The sequence below is a fragment of the Annulohypoxylon truncatum genome (assembly GCF_022578515.1).
Source record: "Annulohypoxylon truncatum strain CBS 140777 unplaced genomic scaffold F4807scaffold_6, whole genome shotgun sequence".
In the NCBI taxonomy this organism is placed as follows: domain Eukaryota; kingdom Fungi; phylum Ascomycota; class Sordariomycetes; order Xylariales; family Hypoxylaceae; genus Annulohypoxylon; species Annulohypoxylon truncatum.
This window is the reverse complement of record NW_025953792.1, coordinates 868,054-887,433: the sequence shown is the minus strand read 5'-3', so window position 1 is coordinate 887,433 and position 19,380 is coordinate 868,054. Positions and strand designations below refer to the sequence as shown.

The 19,380-nt window shown below is 50.3% G+C and overlaps 7 protein-coding genes across 7 annotated transcripts; 3 read left to right on the top strand and 4 right to left on the bottom strand.

Moving 5' to 3' along the window:
- The first annotated feature begins 226 nt into the window (after positions 1 to 226).
- F4807DRAFT_348790 (uncharacterized protein) lies at positions 227 to 2,039 on the top strand. Its single transcript, XM_047995443.1, has 3 exons — positions 227 to 367; positions 581 to 1,099; positions 1,164 to 2,039. The coding sequence occupies exons 2-3, from the start codon at positions 586 to 588 to the stop codon at positions 1,952 to 1,954; spliced, it is 1,305 nt and encodes a 434-aa protein (XP_047857283.1). The 5' UTR covers positions 227 to 367; positions 581 to 585; the 3' UTR covers positions 1,955 to 2,039.
- Positions 2,040 to 4,270: 2,231 nt separating this feature from the next.
- Positions 4,271 to 5,125, top strand: F4807DRAFT_457560 (alpha/beta-hydrolase; the record flags this gene model as incomplete). Its single annotated transcript, XM_048001060.1, has 1 exon — positions 4,271 to 5,125. The coding sequence occupies one exon, from the start codon at positions 4,271 to 4,273 to the stop codon at positions 5,123 to 5,125; it is 855 nt and encodes a 284-aa protein (XP_047857282.1).
- A 129-nt stretch (positions 5,126 to 5,254) lies between these two features.
- F4807DRAFT_348756 (uncharacterized protein) lies at positions 5,255 to 6,472 on the bottom strand. Its single transcript, XM_047995442.1, has one exon. It carries the CDS (start codon positions 6,288 to 6,290, stop codon positions 5,433 to 5,435), a length of 858 nt encoding a protein of 285 aa, XP_047857281.1. The 5' UTR covers positions 6,291 to 6,472; the 3' UTR covers positions 5,255 to 5,432.
- Positions 6,473 to 7,020: 548 nt separating this feature from the next.
- Positions 7,021 to 9,427, top strand: F4807DRAFT_414352 (FAS1 domain-containing protein). Its single transcript, XM_047996965.1, has 2 exons — positions 7,021 to 8,295; positions 8,350 to 9,427. The coding sequence occupies exons 1-2, from the start codon at positions 7,540 to 7,542 to the stop codon at positions 9,079 to 9,081; spliced, it is 1,488 nt and encodes a 495-aa protein (XP_047857280.1). The 5' UTR covers positions 7,021 to 7,539; the 3' UTR covers positions 9,082 to 9,427.
- On the bottom strand, positions 9,408 to 11,620 carry F4807DRAFT_348668 (uncharacterized protein). Its single transcript, XM_047995441.1, has 2 exons — positions 11,144 to 11,620; positions 9,408 to 11,041 (listed from the first exon to the last, which is right to left on the bottom strand). The coding sequence occupies exons 1-2, from the start codon at positions 11,393 to 11,395 to the stop codon at positions 9,563 to 9,565; spliced, it is 1,731 nt and encodes a 576-aa protein (XP_047857279.1). The 5' UTR covers positions 11,396 to 11,620; the 3' UTR covers positions 9,408 to 9,562.
- Positions 11,621 to 11,643: 23 nt separating this feature from the next.
- On the bottom strand, positions 11,644 to 14,167 carry F4807DRAFT_414341 (Pal1-domain-containing protein). Its single transcript, XM_047996964.1, has 4 exons — positions 14,055 to 14,167; positions 13,640 to 13,902; positions 13,133 to 13,553; positions 11,644 to 13,073 (listed from the first exon to the last, which is right to left on the bottom strand). The coding sequence occupies exons 2-4, from the start codon at positions 13,679 to 13,681 to the stop codon at positions 12,268 to 12,270; spliced, it is 1,269 nt and encodes a 422-aa protein (XP_047857278.1). The 5' UTR covers positions 13,682 to 13,902; positions 14,055 to 14,167; the 3' UTR covers positions 11,644 to 12,267.
- Positions 14,168 to 17,162: 2,995 nt separating this feature from the next.
- F4807DRAFT_348562 (oxidoreductase) lies at positions 17,163 to 18,569 on the bottom strand. Its single transcript, XM_047995440.1, has 4 exons — positions 18,095 to 18,569; positions 17,655 to 18,039; positions 17,502 to 17,597; positions 17,163 to 17,439 (listed from the first exon to the last, which is right to left on the bottom strand). The coding sequence occupies exons 1-4, from the start codon at positions 18,320 to 18,322 to the stop codon at positions 17,372 to 17,374; spliced, it is 777 nt and encodes a 258-aa protein (XP_047857277.1). The 5' UTR covers positions 18,323 to 18,569; the 3' UTR covers positions 17,163 to 17,371.
- Positions 18,570 to 19,380: the final 811 nt, after the last annotated feature.

Here is a 19,380-nt window from a genome sequence, read left to right as displayed (position 1 = left end):
CCATCATCTGCGTCCTCGACTATTATTACAACCGCTACCGCATAAGAATCTGCATACCTGGTCATTGCTTCTTTTTTTAATAATTTTTTCTCATGTGTGGGTGTACCAATTTTCATCCATTTGAGTCATCACCTCGTACCCTACCACACTATCCTTACCAACATTAATACTTTCTACATCCTGCTCCGTCTTCAATCTTTTCCTTAAACATCAAGCAACGGACATTTTCATTTGAAGCAATCAACCAACTTCTGTCTTCTTGGCCACTGCCACCATTATCATCACCTTCAAACTTCATCCCAACCATCGTCTTTTCATACAATCGTCAGTCCAAAATTCCTATTTCCATATTCAACCTTAACCACCAGTAAGCGACTGCTTTTCCACCCATTATTTCTTCTTGTTATTTCTATTTTCCACAATCTTGCTCTCTTTTTTTAAGAAAGTTCTTTTCCTCATCTTCAATCATCAGCCTATCCCCGATTATCGTTCTAGTCTTCCACTTGACCTTTAGCCAGTAGTCTGATTTTCAGTCATCAATTTTCATTTTCAAACATGAATACTAACAACCATTCTCTAGTCACAATGTCCTTTGGTCCTGTCACCGCTTACCCTGCCGCCGCCACCATGTCTTCCCCTTTCCCTACCGCCGGAACCATGCAGTCCGGTTACCCCGGGGAAATCCCCCCCGCCGCAACCTACCAGGCTCCCGTTGCCGCGGCCGCCAAGCCCTCATATGAGGAGCTTGAGCGTGCGTGCGCCCTTCTGCAGGGCCACTGTCAAGCCCTGTGGGACGAGAAGAACTTCATCCATCACCAAGCTACGATGGAAGTCTCTCGTCTCACAGAGGCGAACAGGGTGCAGAAGGGCGCCATAGAGAAGGCCAAGAAGGTCTTCAAGGGTCTCATAAGCGACCGACAGCGACTCCATGTCGACAACCGCCGCCTCAAGCTTAAGCTTGACAAGCTTGAGCAATCTTGCGGCGCAATGGTTGTCGACACGGACGCCAGCGTCGAGGCCCAATGCGCCCGTCTACAGGGCCAAAACGCGGCCCTTGAGGAAGAACTCAAGGGTTTGCAGAGAGAGTACATGGAGTTGGGTAAGTCAAAACAAGAATCCCTTCTCCCCTTTTTAGTTTAATAACCCACTAACTCTCTTTATAGTGGAGAAGTCCGACAACGAGCAGAAGAGCGCCTCGGCTCTGCTGTCTGAGGTCCAAGATCGAGCGATCAAGGACGCAGAGAGCCAGGCGGCCACTGCGAAGGAAACGGAGAAGACGATGGAGAAGAAGGTAAGGGAGCTCAAGAGAGAGGTGAAGGAGCTCCGGGAGAGCTACTCCTCCTCATTCCGCAAGCACTGTGTGCGGTTTGAGAAGGAGTGCCGAAAGCACTACGAGAAGCAACTCGTGCTCGCCGAGCGCGAGTTGTCCGACCGTCTCTCCCGGAGTGTCCAGAGCCTCCAACAGCCCACCCCTTCTTCTTCTCCCGCTTCCTTCCCTTCTAGCTCCCCTCATCCCACCACTCCGTGTACTCTCCAATACACACCTCCCACCCCTCTCTCTTCCCTCCTCGCCGCCGACACCCCCAAGACCCCCGAGACCCCGACTCCTCTGTTGAGCAAGACCAAGCGCTGGAAGGAGTGTGAGTCCTTGACGGACGCGCTCAGTCTTGCTCAGCAAGAGCACTCGGCTGTTGGGGGAGCCGCCATGCATGTCCTCCAGCAGTACCAGCTGGATGGCGGCATCGAGCGCACCGACCCGACGGCTGCGCTCGAGGCGGCTCATAAGGGGCACGAACGTGTCCGCGAATCGGCTATCTCCACCCTCCAAGGACTAGGAGCGGTGGAGGAGGAGTTAAAGGGCGTGCTGAGCCAACGGGGGCGCCAGCAACGTCTCTGGAAGAGAGAGGAGGAGGCGTGTAAGGGCCGGAAGCCAAAGAGGCTTTCCCGCCAGTAGATATCCTCCCGTTCCGTCGACCACCCCGGCCCACAAGGCCCGAACCTTGTCTGGCCTCCTAGTGAAGGACGACCCCTATTCATTACCCTTCACTGTCGACCCGAACACCGCAGCTGCCCCGGTTAAAGCCCCGGTCCCCGCCTAGTTTCCGACGCCGGGACCCTCCCCCCTATCGGCAAGAACACCGCAGCGTGCCCCGGTCAACGCAGACCCCCGATCTATCTACCCTCCGACATCCGACGACATCACCCTTCTTCTTCTTCGGCCTGACAAGAACACCGCAGCTGCCCCGGTTAATGCACAGATGTCCGCCTAGTTTCCGCCGCGGACATCGAACCCCGACAATGGCCAAGAACACCGCAGCGTGCCCCGGATAACGCAACACGAGTCGCCTGCCCGTCATACAGGCGGCTTCGTGTCGACTTCCCTAGCTTCCGACGGAGTCGACTCTCCTTAGTTAGGATAAGAACACCGCAGCTTGCCCCGGAAAAGCGACTTGCCGGCCTAGTTACCGTCGCCGGCCCCGAATTGTTCTATTTATGTCATATCACTTTAGTAACCTTGTCACCGTCACGACTTCATACCGACTCTAGTATGACAAGAACACCGCAGCTGCCCCGGTAAAAGCCACCAACACCATTCCGACCCTAGGCTTGCCTAGCTCCCCGCGCAAGCTTCTATATCATCTTCGACTTGATAAGAACACCGCAGCTTGCCCCGGACAAAGCAACCTCGCCCGCCTAGCCTCCGTCGCCGGCACCGATGTCTTCGAATAATATCATATCATCTCACCATCTCATCATCACCCACACGACCTCATGTCGACTACACCTCGGATAAGAACGCCGCAGCGTGATTAAATGACTAAAAAAGTCCTAATTTAACTATAAAAACTTGCCCCAGTAAGGCAAGTATATAACAATAATCGATACTTTCTCTATCCGGCATACCTATATATCGCCGCGGCCGTGGCCGCCGCCTTCAGAGCCACGGATACCACCACCTACCTTCACTTCCGACTTGGAACTCGTCCGTCCAGTCGTGATTAGGCTTGAGATGCACATTAACGTCATCTCGCCTACAGAGGCTTGAATCCGCTCGCGCCACTAGCGGGTTCGTTGGCGTTTGGGGGAATTTCGGATTTCTGGGAGTTCACAGGCACATATTTGTTTAAGCGATACCCTCTCGTTATTTTTGTATTTGAAGAGAATAGACTCTGAAGTCTCTTCTTCATACACGATGTCCCCGTCAAAGCTAGGGAGTCTTGTGTATATAATAGGCACTGCGCGTCCTATAGGGGAATTTTATACACAAAAATAACATTCTTAACTTATGAATCGAAGTGATATAAGTCTATGTCGGTGTGACAAATGCATGTTGAATCAATAACCGTGCAACTTCATGCAAGCCCGTGGCGTACTATGATGCGATCAAGTCCCTGAACGGGCAACCGGGGAGCAGGTCCTGCTCCCGATTTTCTCGGATTAATTGCTGCGCTTTTTCGAACTCTCTACCGAGACCTTCACCGAACCAGTCTATCTCGAGAGGGGAATTCGGAGAACTCGGTTAGCATCAATCCAACATCGAATCAACCAATATCAATAGATATAACACACGCTGATGAAGGATGTCATATCTTATCTACTAATTGCCCCGATATGTCACCCGTTCGCGTAGGGCTGACAATAGCTTAGCTACTAAAAGTCACAATGCAGATCTTGCATATAGTGCTGATGCCAGCCATACCCCTGAGTATAGAGTCCTTGAATACACACCATCCCCAATCCTAGTTAGTACACCAAGCTATACCTACACATGCAGCGGAGGGATACCACCATGCCTGCCGTTACACAAAATCGGATTCACAAGCTAAATGGTTCACAGCTGATCAATAGTTCGAATTCCTGTCATATCAACCACATAATGCTCACCTAAATCATTACCAGATTTAGGAAACCAAGAGCGAAATAATTGTCGACCAACGCCATGCAAGGAGTCAGGCCTATGCTGACAAATGTCATATCGATAGCCATAGAGAGATCGACGCTACTTATGCACGAGGTAAGGCATGTTTCCTAGTGTGTAACGTGCTATCCATAAATAGCCAGTGAAACCCCCACCGGTTCGTCTATAAAGAGGGACAGCTACGGCCTTCTTTGATGGAAATCGGTCGTACATATACTCCGTATCCTCTTTACGTCTAACGAGGTTACACATACCTTTTTATTCATGATTATTTAAATAACCCACTTCAACATCTCACCCCTAACCCCACACTCCAATCCCAACCAACACCACCAAAACCACACCACCACCATGGCCGCCGCAACAACCGGCTTCATAACCCTCCCCGACAACGTGCGCCTCGCATACTCGCAGTCCGGCCCTCCGACCGGCCCCAACATAGTCTTCATCCCCGGGTGGATCCAAACGGCCGCGCAATTCCACAAGCAAGTGTCCCACTTCCAGACCCGCTTCCGCGTAACGACGTACGACCACCGCGGCCACGGCGACTCCGACAAGCCGGCCTTCGGGTACCGCGTCCCCCGCTTAGCCGCGGACCTGGACGCGCTGCTGAACCAACTCGACCTGCGCGCCGTGACGCTCGTCGGACACTCCATGGGCGCGAGCGTCATATGGGCGCACCGGGACCTGTTCCCGCGCACGCGCATCGCGAAGGTCGTTTTTGTAGATCAGGCGCGGACGCTCGTGTCCCAGCCCACCTGGTCCGACGAGCAGAAGTTACAAGCGGGCGGCTCGTTTTCCGCGGATGCGTTATACGAGACCGTGGCCCTGCTCACGGGGCCGGGGGGCGACGAGGTGAGGAAGCAGTTCGCGAGGAGGTTTTACAGCGAGGGCGTGGATGAGGAGGAGTTCGAGTGGGCGGCGCGGCAGAGCGCGAAGGCGCCGAATGAGGTTGCGGCGAAGATGATGTTGGGGCATGCGATGCATGATTGGGGAGATGTGTTCCCGCGGTTCGATGTGCCGGTGCTGGTTATCTCAGCTAAGGGTAGCTTGCTGCCGGTTGAGAGCGGGGAGTGGATTGTGGGACAGGTCGGGAAGAATGCGCGGCAGGTGGTGTTTGAGAAGGAGGAGGGAGGGAGCCATTTTATGTTCTTTGAGAACCCGGAGAAGTTCAATCGTATTCTTGAGGAGTTCCTTGACGAGTGACGGGGGAGGGGTGGTGGTGGTTACGAGAGAGGATGTTAGGGGTTCGGAATGGTGGTGTATTCAGGGGTTGCTAGCGCCATAAGCTATGGTTAGAATAGGGGTAGAGAGTCTGCGTGTTGAGAACCCTTCAGGAATGACAACTTCAGTTTGAGCACACGGGTACTTGCAACTGTTTTCACACAAATCATACATGGAAGTAATCACGTTGATATGAGCACTGGTAGTGTTCAAAAAATTAAGTCAAATTATACCTACCTATGTGCGTAGTATATTGCTTACACTGCCTACATAATCTTTCGTTGCCAGTTTAGGTACCTGTTCCAAGCGTTGGGATAAGATAGGGGAGAGCAAATCCCTTCTCACAATACCACCACCATTCTGATGCTTCAGGATAGATTAGTTGTCGGAATTTGAGCTTCGCATATTCGACAAATATCCGGAAGAAATGGGCGTGCTCGTGATACCTATCTCGTATTCCTTTACCAAACGAATCCTCAATCTTATCGGCGATGATTTTCAACCTAGCTTCCAACTGGTCATATGTATCCGCCTCATGGCTATTGAAACGATCAAACCAGTGGTCTGGGCTGCCTGTGATTGATAAACTATTCCCAGATGCATCTAGAGGATGTTGTAATTCCGGATATTCGTCCATCGACTGGATGCGCATATAAATCATAAACGCACCGAGTACCATCATGATTCGCTTGTCTGGGTCCAGTATGTGCTCACTGATAAGGTTAACTCTCAAGCCAAATTGATATACTCGTCGCATAAAATGTGCTATGTGATCGTAGCCGTACCAATCCTGCTTCAGCTCCCGCCGACGAACTCCTGATGCGATATTAAACCGTGATATATCGGTATCTGGCTCCTTCTCGAAGTCGACTACGGCCCTTCTGAGCGTCCTTAGCTGAATGCGCATTTCGTTCTCGGCTGTCATGCGAACGCCTTGGATGGCATGAAAGGGGATACGTAAAGCTGGTCTAATACAGTCCTCGTAAAATTCACGGAAAGCAGCTTCTGTATACGCAGATTCGACGCATGCTAAAAGCGGAATGCGCGGGATCTCGGGGATGAAACGGCTCAAGGCCATCGTTGGCACAGTGAGCCGGCTTGTCCACTCATCTCGCCATTTCTTCCACTCTTCTGTAGGGGGATCCATGGTGTTTCTCGTGTATCGTAAATGTTCTACTCTCGGTTAATAAATTGTGAATAGGGTATAAGCTTCGTGGCTTGGTGCTTCGGTTCCAAGCTCATGAGAGACGGCATTGAAGGCACTAATTAATAGCCGCGAATACAGACTGTAGTTGGCGAACGTAGCTAATTGTTTCGTAACAATTGCAAGTTCTGAGGCCTATATGAGTCGAAACGATCTCATTGTTAAATAAGCAATCTACCTAGGTAGTCATTAGTATACTAAGTAATGCGGAATCAGCCATTGTTCATCTGTTGAAGTTGAGACGCATCTAAGTTACGACTTAGAATCACATAGATTATTAATTTCGCCATATTATCGTATACTATACTAAGGTTTATGGGTATGCCGCACTGCAATAAATAAAGATTGAAAATGTACTTGGTTGTCGAGTATAAGAGGGAATAAAGGGGCTAGACTCCATCCTAGCCAAAATAAAGGGGTTGTTGGACATGATTTGTGTATAAAGCAATATTGCCATTTTGCAGAGGAAAGAAAACAAGGAAATTGTATTCACCAATCACACAGCACCTATTCTGTATATACATATCAAAGTTATTCGCACTAAGGGTTCTAGCCAATAGGAATCATGATCGGGAAGCGGACCCTCCAACTATCCGGCCTGATGGTACAAAACCGGGGCTGAGACACATAGGGCGGCAGGGATGAGCTCTCTAAGTCCCGCCTGCAGCTGGAAAGGCTCCGAGGAGCCAATGAGGGGCAGGCGAAAGGGGAGGAGACGTAAGACGTCAGACGTAACGTAAGTTCTTTCCCTTCGATTGTTCTTTTTACCTAACAACTCAGCACATGTACGTATGTGTACGTATCGATCATGACGCGAAGACCAGTTGAAATCACCTTACGCCTCACACCGCATTAGATTAGTCTCGTTCCACAGACATAGCAGGCAGCAAGTAATAAGATCATCTTCATCTGTCGTTCAGTTCGTTCTTCCTTCAATTTGCATGTACATAATCTACCTGCCTCTGTAAAATCACCTACATATTTATCCACTGTGATTCGAACCATCAGTTACCTATTCCGGGCTTGACCTACGTCAGCAGCCGCCCGAGTCCCCTTGCCTTGAAAGACGTCGTCTAATAGGCTCAAGGCAGCTGTGCCTCGCACACTTATAACTTGCCCACTTCCGTAAATCCCGAAACTCTTAATTGCCATCCGTCCAAACGGTATTGTGTACTGAGGGAAGGTAATCAGTATGAGATATTCAGATACACTCCTGCCATTCGTGGCAACAGCCGCCGCCATCGTCATACCCGACGAGGCTACGGCAAACCAGCTCGTCCTTGATGCAGAGCAGAAGGTGGAGAAGACGGCCTCCTCGTGGCGGGACCACTTCTGCCACGGTGCCAACACGCTTCTCTCATCCATCGAAGACACCCTCGACAACGCCTTCGACGGTCCCGAAAGGCAGACAAACAAGCTCAAGGGTATTGTAGCCGAGGGGCTTGAAATCGACATTGGGTCCGATATTACCGATTTCCTCGACCCGTCAGATTATGCCGACGGACCTCATGGACCTCATGGACCTCACGGGCCTCATGGACCTCATGGACCTCGAGGACATTTCACAAATCTGACGGTGTACCAGACCCTCCACGCATCAAATCACACTACCAAGTTTGCCAAGATGCTCGACGACTTCCCGGAGATGATCGACAAGCTAAATAGTACATCGGCCAACGTAACCATCTTCGTGCCTACTGACAAAGCCTTCGAGAAGATCCCCGATCACGTCAAGAACCACAAGCCTCCCAAGGAATTCGTCGAGAAGCTCGTCAAGTACCACATCCTCCCCGACTTCTACCCCGCCGGCCGTGTACTCTCTTCTCACACGCTTCCGACAGCGTTCGAGGAGGAACATCTAGGTGGTCGACCTCAAAGGATACGCGTTAGCGTGGGTCTGTTCGGCGTGAAGCTGAACTTCTACAGCAAGGTCGTCTATGCCAACCTGGTGCGTCTCCTCTTCGCCTTTTCCCCCCTTGTCCCATCGCTAACCCCTCTCTAGATCACCTCCAACGGCGCCCTTCATGCCGTCGACAGCATTCTAGTTCCCCCGCCGCCAGCCAAACGCCTAATCTCGCTCTTCCCTACCAAATTCTCCACCCTCGAGCTCGCCGCGGAGAAAACAGGCTTCACTCATCATCACCACCACCACTCCAACTCATCCGGACCAGCACTAACCGGCCTAACCGTCTTCGCCCCCACGAACTTAGCCTTCAAGAAGCTCGGGCCCCGCGCCAACGCCTTCCTCTTCAACACGCCGAAAGGTCTGCATTTTCTGCGCGCGCTGCTCGCCTACCACGTCGTGGCCAATGAGACGCTGTACTCGGACGCGTATTACGGACATCAGAAAGCGCCAGAATCAGGCGAGGTAGGAGAGAGTGCAGACGGCCACTTCCATATCGATCTACCGACCCTGCTCGGCGACAAGCACATCGGCGTCGATATCGCGCGTTGGCATGGCTTTATCCGGGTCAAGTTGAACGGGCGCATCGGCGTCGCGGTCCAGGATGGACTGGCCAAGGATGGCGTCGTCCAGGTCGTGGACTCAGTGTTGATCCCACCGCACCCGCGGAAGCACCGCGGCGTTTGGGATGGGGAGAGTGATGAGGGAATTAGTGTCACAGAGCTTATTGAACGACTTGAGCCTTTCGTTCAGGAGGGATTTGAGGATGAGAATGCAACGGAGGTAGAAGTTGACGAGGTTAAGCAAGAGGATGCGCAGGTGGAGTTGTGATAGGGGAAAAGTTACCGAGGTAGTATGAACGAGTGGATGGTTGCGATGATGTGACGAGTATGAGTACATGAGGATGTGGACGGTATGATATGATAAGTACGATATGGAAAATTGGGCCAGAATTTGAAACGGATATGGGACCGGGTCTGTATAGGGCGAAACGCATGTCATCTATCTTCTATTTGCACAAAAATAGAAAGGGGAGGCGGCGCAAAAGTTACAGACTAAGATTGCATTACTCATGTATCATCATGTTTGATAAAAGCTTCACTCATTATGTACTTCAGTTTAGGTCATGCATTTGGGATCGAGTGGTTGCAGTTGAGTACCAACATGGAACAGGACAAGGTGTCTTGCATTTGTTTAGGTAGAGCAAAATAAGCAGCCAGCATCGCGTCATCATGCCATATCGGAAGTCCACTCTCAACATTCCTTCGTGATTCTTCAGTAACCTTAGCACGGACGTACATAGTTCCACACATCACAAACCCCTCGAAGGCGGTCCTCCAAACCCAGCAGCGAGCCTCACAGGCCCCTGAATCCGCGTCGCTCGCCGAAACGACGCATCGACGAGTCTCACGCCCGAGCGCACATCCACCGCGCCCCAGCGCTGCTCGCGGCTCCTCCTCCTCGTCCACGTCGTCATCGCACCGTCTTTCTTATCCATTTCGTCACCGCCGTCGTCGTTGCCATCGTCGTTGTTATCCCACTCCCAGACCCCGAGCTCGTCGAGCAGTACTTCGACTACCCAACTATACCTCGCTTCACCCGCGCCGATAGACGTGTTGCTGTTGTTGTTGCTATCTCCCCCCGGAGCAAATAGGGTCTCGGCGTCGGACCGCGTGCGCGGAATACGTGTGCAGAGGAGGTGCAGGTCGAGGAACTGCGCGAAGGTGGCGCCGAAGGCGGGTTTTGTGGTATAGGTATGACGTCTGGCGTTTCCGTCTCCGCCTCCGCGTTTCGCCGGGCCTGAGTTGAATATAGAGCGTAGCGTCGGTTCTAAAGAACGGGTTTTCGACGCCGTGGTAGTATGTGGATGCGGGGCATTTGGAGTTGTGGTGGTGGATGAGTATGAGGAGGTGGATGTGGTGGATGTGGTGTTGAGGAGCATGATGAGCGGTCCGGCTGCGGATCGGGACAGGTACCGTAGGTGCGAGGAGAGCAGCTGCAGGGTGGTGTGCGCGCCGGTTTTGTTGTCGGCGGAGCGGGTGAAGAGGTTTGTGAGAAGGGTGGAGAAGTGCGTTATTAGGATTATGTCGGGGATATGGGAGGGTTCTTCCTGTTTGTTTGTAGGTGTTGGCGCTTTTGTCGGAGAAGAAGTAGTTGGTGCGGCGGGAGGCGATGGTGAAGGTGCTGAGGGTATGGGTGGATGTGAAGATGGAGGCCTAGGAGACGGCGTAGATAGTTTTTGTGCCGGTGACGACGACGAAGACAAGCTAAGCTCTTCATCTTCATCGTCCTCGCTATCTCCTACCTCCGTTCTCTCTATCCTAGGAGGTGATCGTAGAGAAGGGAGAATAGGAATCTTCGGTGCCGCCTCGCTCCCAACTTTTTCGGCTGGTCTTTGGGAAGATAGTCTTGGACTCCCTGATATTTGCAGAGTTGGCACTTCGTTCATAGCAGACACACCACCTCCCAACTCTCTTTCCTCCTTTGCACTAGCTGTCACCGAAGGACTAGGAGGAGAAGGCGAAGGAGGCGTCTCAATCTCACTAATAACCTCCCACAAGCCCTCGACATCAAAGACCCTCGAGACAGATATCAATTCTAGACAACGTCTCACTTCTGCATTCACCTCCTGCTGCCTATGAGCCGCAGCCGGGCCGAACTTAGCCTGGACCTGCACCCTGATGACATCCCTTAGCATAGGCAGGATAGCCGCAGGCGCCAGCGTAGTAATAATAGTCGCTTTCCGCGCGGCGCCGAAGACCGTAGCATGTGCTACGGTGTGCAGTCCGACCTATACGCACATTAGCCATACCCTCTCTCTCTATCTGTCCCCCTTGCCCGTTCATCCCCCATTTCCCCAATCTCATCGTCTCGCGAGGAAAAGGAAACTCACCAGAACCCCAAACTCCGCCTCCTCAGCACTAACACCAGCCACTTGCCCGCGCTCGAAGCCGCCTAACAGCACGCTCTCGTCGATCTCGGCGGACCCGGTCTTCAGCGCTCCGCGACGCCTCAGCCCTGCACGCCTCGCGGTCTCGAGCTCGAATAGCATCGCGCCCGACACCGGCTCCAGCAGGGGAAAGTGCGAGCTAGCTTGCGAGGTGGCAAGCGGTATAGGGCCCGAATCCTGTCCGTCGAACTCCATGGTGTTACATCGTCCCGGGGGGTTGGTTGAGCTGCCGTTCGAATCGGAAGGTCGAATGGTGAAGTGGGAAAATAGTGAGGGTGAAACCTGTTTGCGAATTGACTAGGTTAGGTACCTTGGGAAGAAAAGAGCATTTGCTAATCTCGATCGATCGCTCGCTAAACTATCGGTCGCAAAGCAGTATTTCGCAGCAACTCTACGGTTGAACCATCCCGTACTTCCATGTTTATGTATGTAACTTAGATAATTCATGATTAATGGAATTTGTTCCTAGAAATGTATTATGCGAAGGTTCTCCAAAGTGGAGAATTTACACATTCATATCAAAGTATCCTTTATTCCTTTTTTTCTTTTCTCAAAGCAGAGCATGTTTCTATAGCTAGCTACCTGTATCATCATACAACTAGGCCTCGATTCGTTCATCTCAATCTGCATGAACTTCACCTGATGACCACTAGCAATACCAATGTCTCCCCTAATTTCCTTTTGCTGCCTCCACTAGTAATGCTGACAGACCATCCGGACCTGCCGCTCCTTCCTAATAAGACAACGCAAGAAGCTATCCAGACACAAAGGTGAGCCTCATCAAATGAGTGTTGATGCAAGTTGCCGGCGCCTAGAAGCTCTCCCATATCTCGTCTTCTCCAGCCACGCCCATTTTGCACTTTCAACAGAGAAAAGTTTCTTGAAGTAATCGTCATGAATTCGCCGTCATAGATCGGCGTGAAATCCGAAGTTTACAAACACCATGTACTGTTATTGTCTCTAGTAACTACCGAACCTGGCTCAAGTCCTGAATGCAGCTGCATGTATCAGCTACCTTATGAGAAATAATCCACAACACTACTCATTAGTCTTCTCGCAACTCGGTTTCAGATCGCCATGCCAGGTTTCGGTGCCGAGAAGTCCCTGCTAGGTGGTTCCGGTCGCTGTCGTTTCCCTCCCTTCAGGCTCCTGACGCGCGATAGGAATCCGTTGCTTCCCGGCTTCGATCCGTCCGGCGATTCGGCTGTTACTACTCCATCATCAGTCGTTCGACGCTCCAGACCAGGACCGGAGAGCGTTGGACTAACCGGGTTCGAATCTGAACGTTTGACAGAGATGCGCTCCTCTGTTCTGTCGAACTCCGTGAAGAACGGGTTCCTTTCTCCATTAGTGCCACCGGCCGATATGTCACCCGACTTCGGGGTATAGTAGCTGTCCGGACTGGTAATTCGTGGGGAATCGCTGTAGTCACGCGCGGGGCGCTTGATGCTTCGGAAACGCTGAACCACCGACTTCTTTCTTCCCAAACCCTGCTCCATGAACTCTTGCGCTGTCTCGGCCTGGTTTCGTTGAATTGCCGCACGGGCTGCCGGGGTACCCTCCAGGAAAGTCGATGATCCCAGTCCAAGAGTCTCCTCGCCATCGACTAATTCACCCGCCTGCTTCGGATCGAAGAAGGTCGCCTCGCTCTTACTTCCATTCCTTTCTTTGGCCGCAGTACTGAACATGGCGGAAGCTTCATGTGGCTCTTGTCCCATGAATTGCTTGTGGTCGGGTCTTTGAGTAAGGGGACCTGCGCCACCGATAGAATTGTTGGCCGAATCCTTAGCGAACGCCTGCATCGGTGCACGGCGGCTGCCCTTGCGGTTTCGGTGCGGATTGCAGGCATCAAATGGACCATCGTGATGGAATACTAGAATTGAGTGAGCACGTGAAGTTTGAAGTTAAAAAAAATGCCTGGTGGCAACTTACGTCCAGTTCCATAAATGCTCGTAGCATCAAGTTGATCGATAATATCGAGTTTTCGACCAGTGCGAGGCTTATCTTTACCGTCGCGGTGACGTCGCTCGCGCTCCTTGCGTTTAAGCTCACGTGCCTTCTTCTCTTCGTCCGTCAAAGGCTTCTCCAACATCGAAGAATCGCTGTTACGTCGAGGGCGGCGTTCCGACGGTCGCTTCTGAGGTGAGGGCGCATTCTTCTCTCCGACCGAGGCGCTAGGCAATCGGCGCGCTTTCAGGGCTTCTTCTTGCGATCGGGTTGGCCTGTGCGATGAAGAAGGTGGTGCGGCGCGACCGCGAGGAGGATTGTTTTCGCCTCGAGGCGGGGCTCCAGGGGGGCGATTCATCGGTCGTCCAGGAGCCTGTCGAGATTTGTCCTCGAGCGACAAGCTTCCCTAATTGCGTAAATGTCAGCAATTTCAATTATAAATTGCGACAACTTTTAATCCATGCAAATGGAACATAAAATTCGGCAACTTACAAATAAGTCATCGACTCCAGTCTTTTGATCCTGAGGTGCCATCTTGTCTGGTGAACTCACACGAGCTGTTGATGGTTGGTTAGAGGGATCGAGGAAAGGGTTCCTTGAAGTAGGTCTGGGAGGCGGAGGGGGGTCATCAAATGGTGAATGGGGAGGGGACGTCAAGCTATTGGGCGAAGCAGCTCGGTTGCGAAAGGGGTTGTTTGACGAAAGATTAAGCGTCAGGCCAGCGGATTGGGTGCTTGGGCCATTATCATATAGACCTATTGCATGACAAACAAGCGATAGTTAGCTATTAACCGGACCAGTGCAGATTTTGTTGCAATGGGAATGACGACTGTGATAGGCGATTGTGAAACATCAATTTCTACAAATGAAACAGGCAAATGGTCCTGATAAGTGGACCGTAACCGACCTCCTTATCGTCCTTAATGCTTGTACCATCCAGATATAGTTCGGATGGAAAGGGGGAGGCGGAGCCAGCATTATCTTGGAATTTCTACTTACCCAGAAGGTCTGCTGAGTGCGTGGACATCGTCGTTAAATTTCCCTGTTTTCGGTACAGGATCTCCGGAATCTCGCAGGGGATGCCGGGTAGCGCCCCGTCGTTGTAAATCGAGGATGTGAGAAATGCCGTGAAAAATGACTGATTGATGGTTTCCGACCCGGTCAACCAATAGTCGACTCGGTTAGGGCTCTAAAATCAAACTCGGGTGGTTGCGCAGTTTGGATTCTGCAGCAAGCTTTGGTTGAGGTGGTGTCTAAGTGTGTCAGGGGTGGAAGAGATAGACGACGATCGTCAGGGTGGCTAGAATAATTTGCCAAGTCGACCCAAGCTGGCCTTAGTCGACCTAAATTGCTAAATTGAACTTGGGACCTGTAGCGGACCGATGATGACGTTTGCCGCTGCTTGAAACCTGACGCGACACGTACTTTGCCGGTACAAATGAGATTAGAAAGGATACCAATCGAATTGATAGGTGAGATTAGGTAGAGAATGCGACATCCACTGGTTAGGTGGCCGTAATGGTGGGTTAGTTGTGGTCAGCTCTTGGGCCAAAGATGAAAATAGGTGTGTGAATGAATAGGCGTCGAAAAGGTGTGAGTGGTGATGGTTAAGTGGTTAAGTTGGGAAAGGTGTCCACGGCTCAGGGCTGCTTTTAGACCGTTACGGAAACGCGCGTTAGGTTGTTCTGCACTTAAAATGCAAGGAACCTGTGTGGAAGTTGCGATTCGCAAAAAGATTACGACCGTTGATTAGCACAATTAGTACGAAATTCGAGAAGCAAGAACGAGTCGTGTTGCCCGGTCGCGGCTTTCTTGGTTTGTCGTTGCACCTGTACCAAGTACAGTGTTTCGAAATATGTAGGTATGGATGTATTCTGCGTTGTTCGCTGCTCGAAAACCTAAAAATCTTATGGGGGACAACTTGGCGGATTGCGAAGAGGGGAGAAGTTGTACGAAGTTGTGAGAGCGTGCTACCGATCGATAAAAGGATGGTTTATTTGGTTTATTTGGTAATCATCGGGAATCTGCCCTTTCTTTGAGGTCGGGTGACAAGATTTTCCTTGGCTAGCTTGATTTCCAATGTTCTTCGGTCTGGTCGGCTCTCCTCTCTTTTCTAAACCCCCCTTCCCGTCCGGGTTGACGATGTCCGCGAAGACCCCTATTAACTAACGGGCGGTACTAAGAAAAATTAAGTGGGATGGTGCTGTCTCCCGCTGTGGACTCTAATTGATTTAAGATGGGGGTCTCTTCGTCCTGGCTCGTTTCTGACAGGACAGGACAAGGGGATATCGATGGGGATCGACAAAACGAGTGACTAGCGGGATGGGCCAACAGTTTCGCAATCGCGTATGTTAATAATATCCGGAGCGCTGGAGCAAGTGTCCTCTGAAGAGAATCAAGAATTAAGAGTTAAAAAGTTAGAAACCACCAAGATCGCGACGAAACTCGGAAGAGACAAAAGAAGTCTATCAATTGAGTTTAGGAACCGAGGCCTGCGAGGCCTAGCGGGAACCTTCTTATTTATTATATGGAAATGTTAGGATTAGGTTAGTGGAATTTCGTAAAGGGCAACAATACACAGTATCCGGGGGAAGCGACAGGGCGACCTTGTCTGCTGGTAATACCAAAGTGGAATAGTCAGATTAGAATAAAATAAAATATGCAATCCATACCACGATTAATTACCTTTACCGCCATGCATAAGGCCCTTGCGAAGGGGCATCTAACGACATAAAATAGCCGACAGGGACCTGGACCTACCTAAAAAGGGTCGCATCAACTCGTATCGATCGAAAGCTATCATCTCTACTTGGTATCAATAATTTCAATAATTTCACAAAGGACACATGGTTCAGAAAGATAGCATTGAATATAACTATGTACTTCATATTGCGGCATAGGAATTAAAGGAGTCCAAGAGTTGTGGCTAGCTTGATAACGGCCGGGATAAAACATCAGATCAATAGATGCATGTATTGATTTACATACGTGCGTCTATGCAGACAAATATGTGTACATTATTACACATCTATGAATTCAGGCTACACTTTTAGCTCCGGCCTAGAATAACCTTGTGTCACCAACTTTCATAGCCAACTAAAGCGAAAGTTGCCTTACGGTTATTATTTCTATCTGGTTTAAACCTTGACAGCTCGACTTACAACACCAAGCCTCCATTACCTACATAGGTAGGCACCATGAAATATATTTCAGCTCGTGAGGGGCAGTCCGAATCAGCTCCAACTCTCACACAAGTATCTTCAAGTTCTCTCGACCGACTATTCTTCAGCTCCAACACCAAAAAGTAAACACCAGGATTTCAAGGCTTGGCGTGCGCTTCTAGATTCTACCATGCAGACCGGACTAGCACACAAACGATGAATTTCGTAAGTTACCGGAAGAGCCTATTCGTGCGATGATTTATCCTACCGGCGCTTTATCCCTAGAAACTACAGCACACGCATATGTACCTGGATATACAATAGCACGTGTAACGCTAGCTTGCTGCGTGATTATCCATCCACTCGGCGAGGTAATACGCACATGCATATTTCGAAAGAGGCAAGTAAGGGATGCGGTCCAGGGGCACGGATGAACGACAAGATCTGGGTAGGATTCCTAACGAATGATTGCCTGGATACATATATCCCGAAAGGTGTCTTAAGCATGTTTTTATGGGATAACAGATCACAGATTCACGAGAATGTTATACATACAGCAACATCGAACCGAGAATCTTCTGTTGCAACGCATGTGATGAGGGATTCCAGGACCCCTTTTCAGGTACGCGGCGTCAAGCCACTGTAGACCGTTGTAGCCGAAAAGGAAACTCCCCACAATGGAGGTTGAATTCAAGCCCCTTGGCGTTTCTGTGGGGTAGTCCTGCATCTGCTAGCTAAGTGCTGTCCAGGTGTTCGATCCTCGACTGCCGCCCCTTTTTTCTTTTCAATATCATACCCCATTAAGGAACGAAAGACAAGATTGTTTGGATGTCATTGATATCTGCTTACTACGAGAACAGAAAGAAGAAGAAATTCTCATTCTACCTACCTAGGTAGGAAATGAGCGATAAACGGAGACTAATTATCTCGTTCGCTATGTCATTTTTAGGTTTTCCTTCAACTTCACGGAACTCCTATTTGAAGACCAATCAATAGAGTCCGGACGCAGACTGACATCAACGAGTATTGTCTATAAAACTTCTCCGTCATCCGGAAATCCAAATTACCAAGGCAGCTTCAATGGCGTCTCGAGATTCTTCCCAAGCACAGTTTCGGCCATACCGATATCTCCTGTTGCTCAACGTCAGTGACAAATGCAGCCTAGTTTCAATCTATCTGGGATTAAGACTTACGTGGACCACGAGGTGCCCAATATTCCCCGGACTTGCTAATATCTAGCTTGTTCGTCCACTCCACGAGGCTCTTCGCCGCTTCTTCTGGGGTTACGGCTGGATGGCTCACATATTAGCCCCACGATTTACAAGATGTGGATCGCAATCGCTCACCGCCACCTGCGTCCCAATGTTTGTCGAAGCCGACACCTTTGGTCATCTCGGTACGCATGAAACCTGGATGGATGATGCTGACGACAATGCCCTTTTCCTTCAGGTCGATGGCAAGAAGCTTGCCGGCCATGTTCAGTGCAGCTTTGCTTGCGTGGTGCGCGTAGTTCCCGCCGCCTTCTTTCTCATGTCGGAGAGTGATGCTTCCAGCCTCGCTAGAAACTAGGATTATCTTGGAGCCAGATTTCAAGAGACCGGCATGAGCAAGGCTATGCACGATAAACACCGGCGCAATAGAGCTTGTCGTATACATGGTCACTTCTTCATTCCAATTCGGACCTTTCTCAGCCGAAAAGTCCTCAGTCGTGAATCGACCAGCACTGATAATCTAGGGTGATGAGATCAGTGACGGGATATCGCCAAAGCAACAACCTATAACATACAACGACATCTAGTGGTTTCTGTCCTTTAAGCTGACTAGTGAGATTCTCCCCGACAATGGGTTTCGTCAGGTCAATGCCGGAGAGCCATTTAACATGATTTGGAAATCCACTTGGCGTATCGCCGGATCTCGTGGTCGCAAAAACGGGCGTTGATGGATCTGAAGCATATTCTTTCACCAAAGCGGCTCCTAAACCCCTGGTGGCACCTATGATGAGTGTAGAACTCATGGTAGTACGATGGAGTGTATTTAATCGGAGTACGAGAGTATGATCTTGGATATGATCTTGGGTAAGAGTTTATAAGGAACCTCATAGGTACCAAATGAAAGGTACACATGCAGTTGAGGAGTGTTTGTAGCACGCCATCAATGAGATAAACCATGACGTCACGTATTTGCTTTTCGGCAACTACCACAGCCATCTATAATGCACCTACCTGTCCTACCAACAATGAATTAATCCAATATTCAAACTACTTCCATGCGGTTTATGCAATCTATTAATATTTGAGGTCCCTTTCGTAAGATTCTTACTCAGCAACACTCCAGCTCGCATCTCCTTCCCTTTTGTAACTACTCTTGAGATACACTCCATGATTTCTGCTTCGTCCCGGTTCTAATGGTACACATTGATGTAAAATTTTCTAAGGATTTCGGCCATCTATTGATGTCTAGGTACAAATGAACAACTGGGCCAAATCTTCCTCCCACGATGTGTTGGAAGTCTTTTCCTGGGGATCCGGTCCGGCAGCTCATCATTAGTTCAACAACGTATGTGTGAATAAATCCTAGTGAATGTACTTTCATTACTATATGAAGCCAACATGACGAAACAAGGTACTAATGCACGACCTTTGACGTCTATATATTATCTACCAGCCAGATTTCACCTTCATTGAAATGTATTGGGATGAGGAGCCGCAAATGATGTGGCTCTATTATCTCGATACGAGAGCCATGTAGTGCTAACACAATGAGGATTATAAGCAGGTCGTTGCTTTGTAGCTTACCTAGGTCCTTAACGTTAACCCCTATATACAATCTAAACAGTGGTGGTAGTTAACATACCAGAATAATCACAAGACAAGGACAGGGCCGCCCATTGTCTATTCGTGCCTCAAACCCGAAGCTTTTCGAGTTCTTAGTCTTGAAGTCTAACTCGTCTTAAGGTCGATTGATTTCCTCTGCTATTCGCTAAAGAATAAAAACCTGTGGGGGGGGGGGGGGGGGGGGGGGGGGGGGGCGGCGGGGGGCGGGGGGGGGGGCGGGCGGGGGGCGGGGGGGGGG

Bases quoted from the DNA above. Each gene is read 5' to 3' on its own strand.
- F4807DRAFT_348562 (XM_047995440.1), bottom strand. From the start codon at position 18,322: ATGAGTTCTACACTCATCATAGGTGCCACCAGGGGTTTAGGAGCCGCT. The intron at 17,598-17,654 runs GTGAGCGATTGC...TGAGCCATCCAG, and splicing joins ACATTGGGACGCAGGTGGCG to CCGTAACCCCAGAAGAAGCG. The intron at 17,440-17,501 runs GTAAGTCTTAAT...GTTGAGCAACAG, and splicing joins TTGGGCACCTCGTGGTCCAC to GAGATATCGGTATGGCCGAA.
- F4807DRAFT_348790 (XM_047995443.1), top strand. From the start codon at position 586: ATGTCCTTTGGTCCTGTCACCGCTTACCCTGCCGCCGCCACCATGTCT. The intron at 1,100-1,163 runs GTAAGTCAAAAC...CTCTCTTTATAG, and splicing joins GAGAGAGTACATGGAGTTGG to TGGAGAAGTCCGACAACGAG.
- F4807DRAFT_414341 (XM_047996964.1), bottom strand. From the start codon at position 13,681: ATGGCACCTCAGGATCAAAAGACTGGAGTCGATGACTTATTT. The intron at 13,554-13,639 runs GTAAGTTGCCGA...TTACGCAATTAG, and splicing joins CTGGAGTCGATGACTTATTT to GGAAGCTTGTCGCTCGAGGA. The intron at 13,074-13,132 runs GTAAGTTGCCAC...ACTCAATTCTAG, and splicing joins GAGCATTTATGGAACTGGAC to TATTCCATCACGATGGTCCA.
- F4807DRAFT_348668 (XM_047995441.1), bottom strand. From the start codon at position 11,395: ATGGAGTTCGACGGACAGGATTCGGGCCCTATACCGCTTGCCACCTCG. The intron at 11,042-11,143 runs GTGAGTTTCCTT...ATGTGCGTATAG, and splicing joins AGGCGGAGTTTGGGGTTCTG to GTCGGACTGCACACCGTAGC.
- F4807DRAFT_348756 (XM_047995442.1), bottom strand. From the start codon at position 6,290: ATGGATCCCCCTACAGAAGAGTGGAAGAAATGGCGAGATGAGTGGACA.
- F4807DRAFT_414352 (XM_047996965.1), top strand. From the start codon at position 7,540: ATGAGATATTCAGATACACTCCTGCCATTCGTGGCAACAGCCGCCGCC. The intron at 8,296-8,349 runs GTGCGTCTCCTC...ACCCCTCTCTAG, and splicing joins AGGTCGTCTATGCCAACCTG to ATCACCTCCAACGGCGCCCT.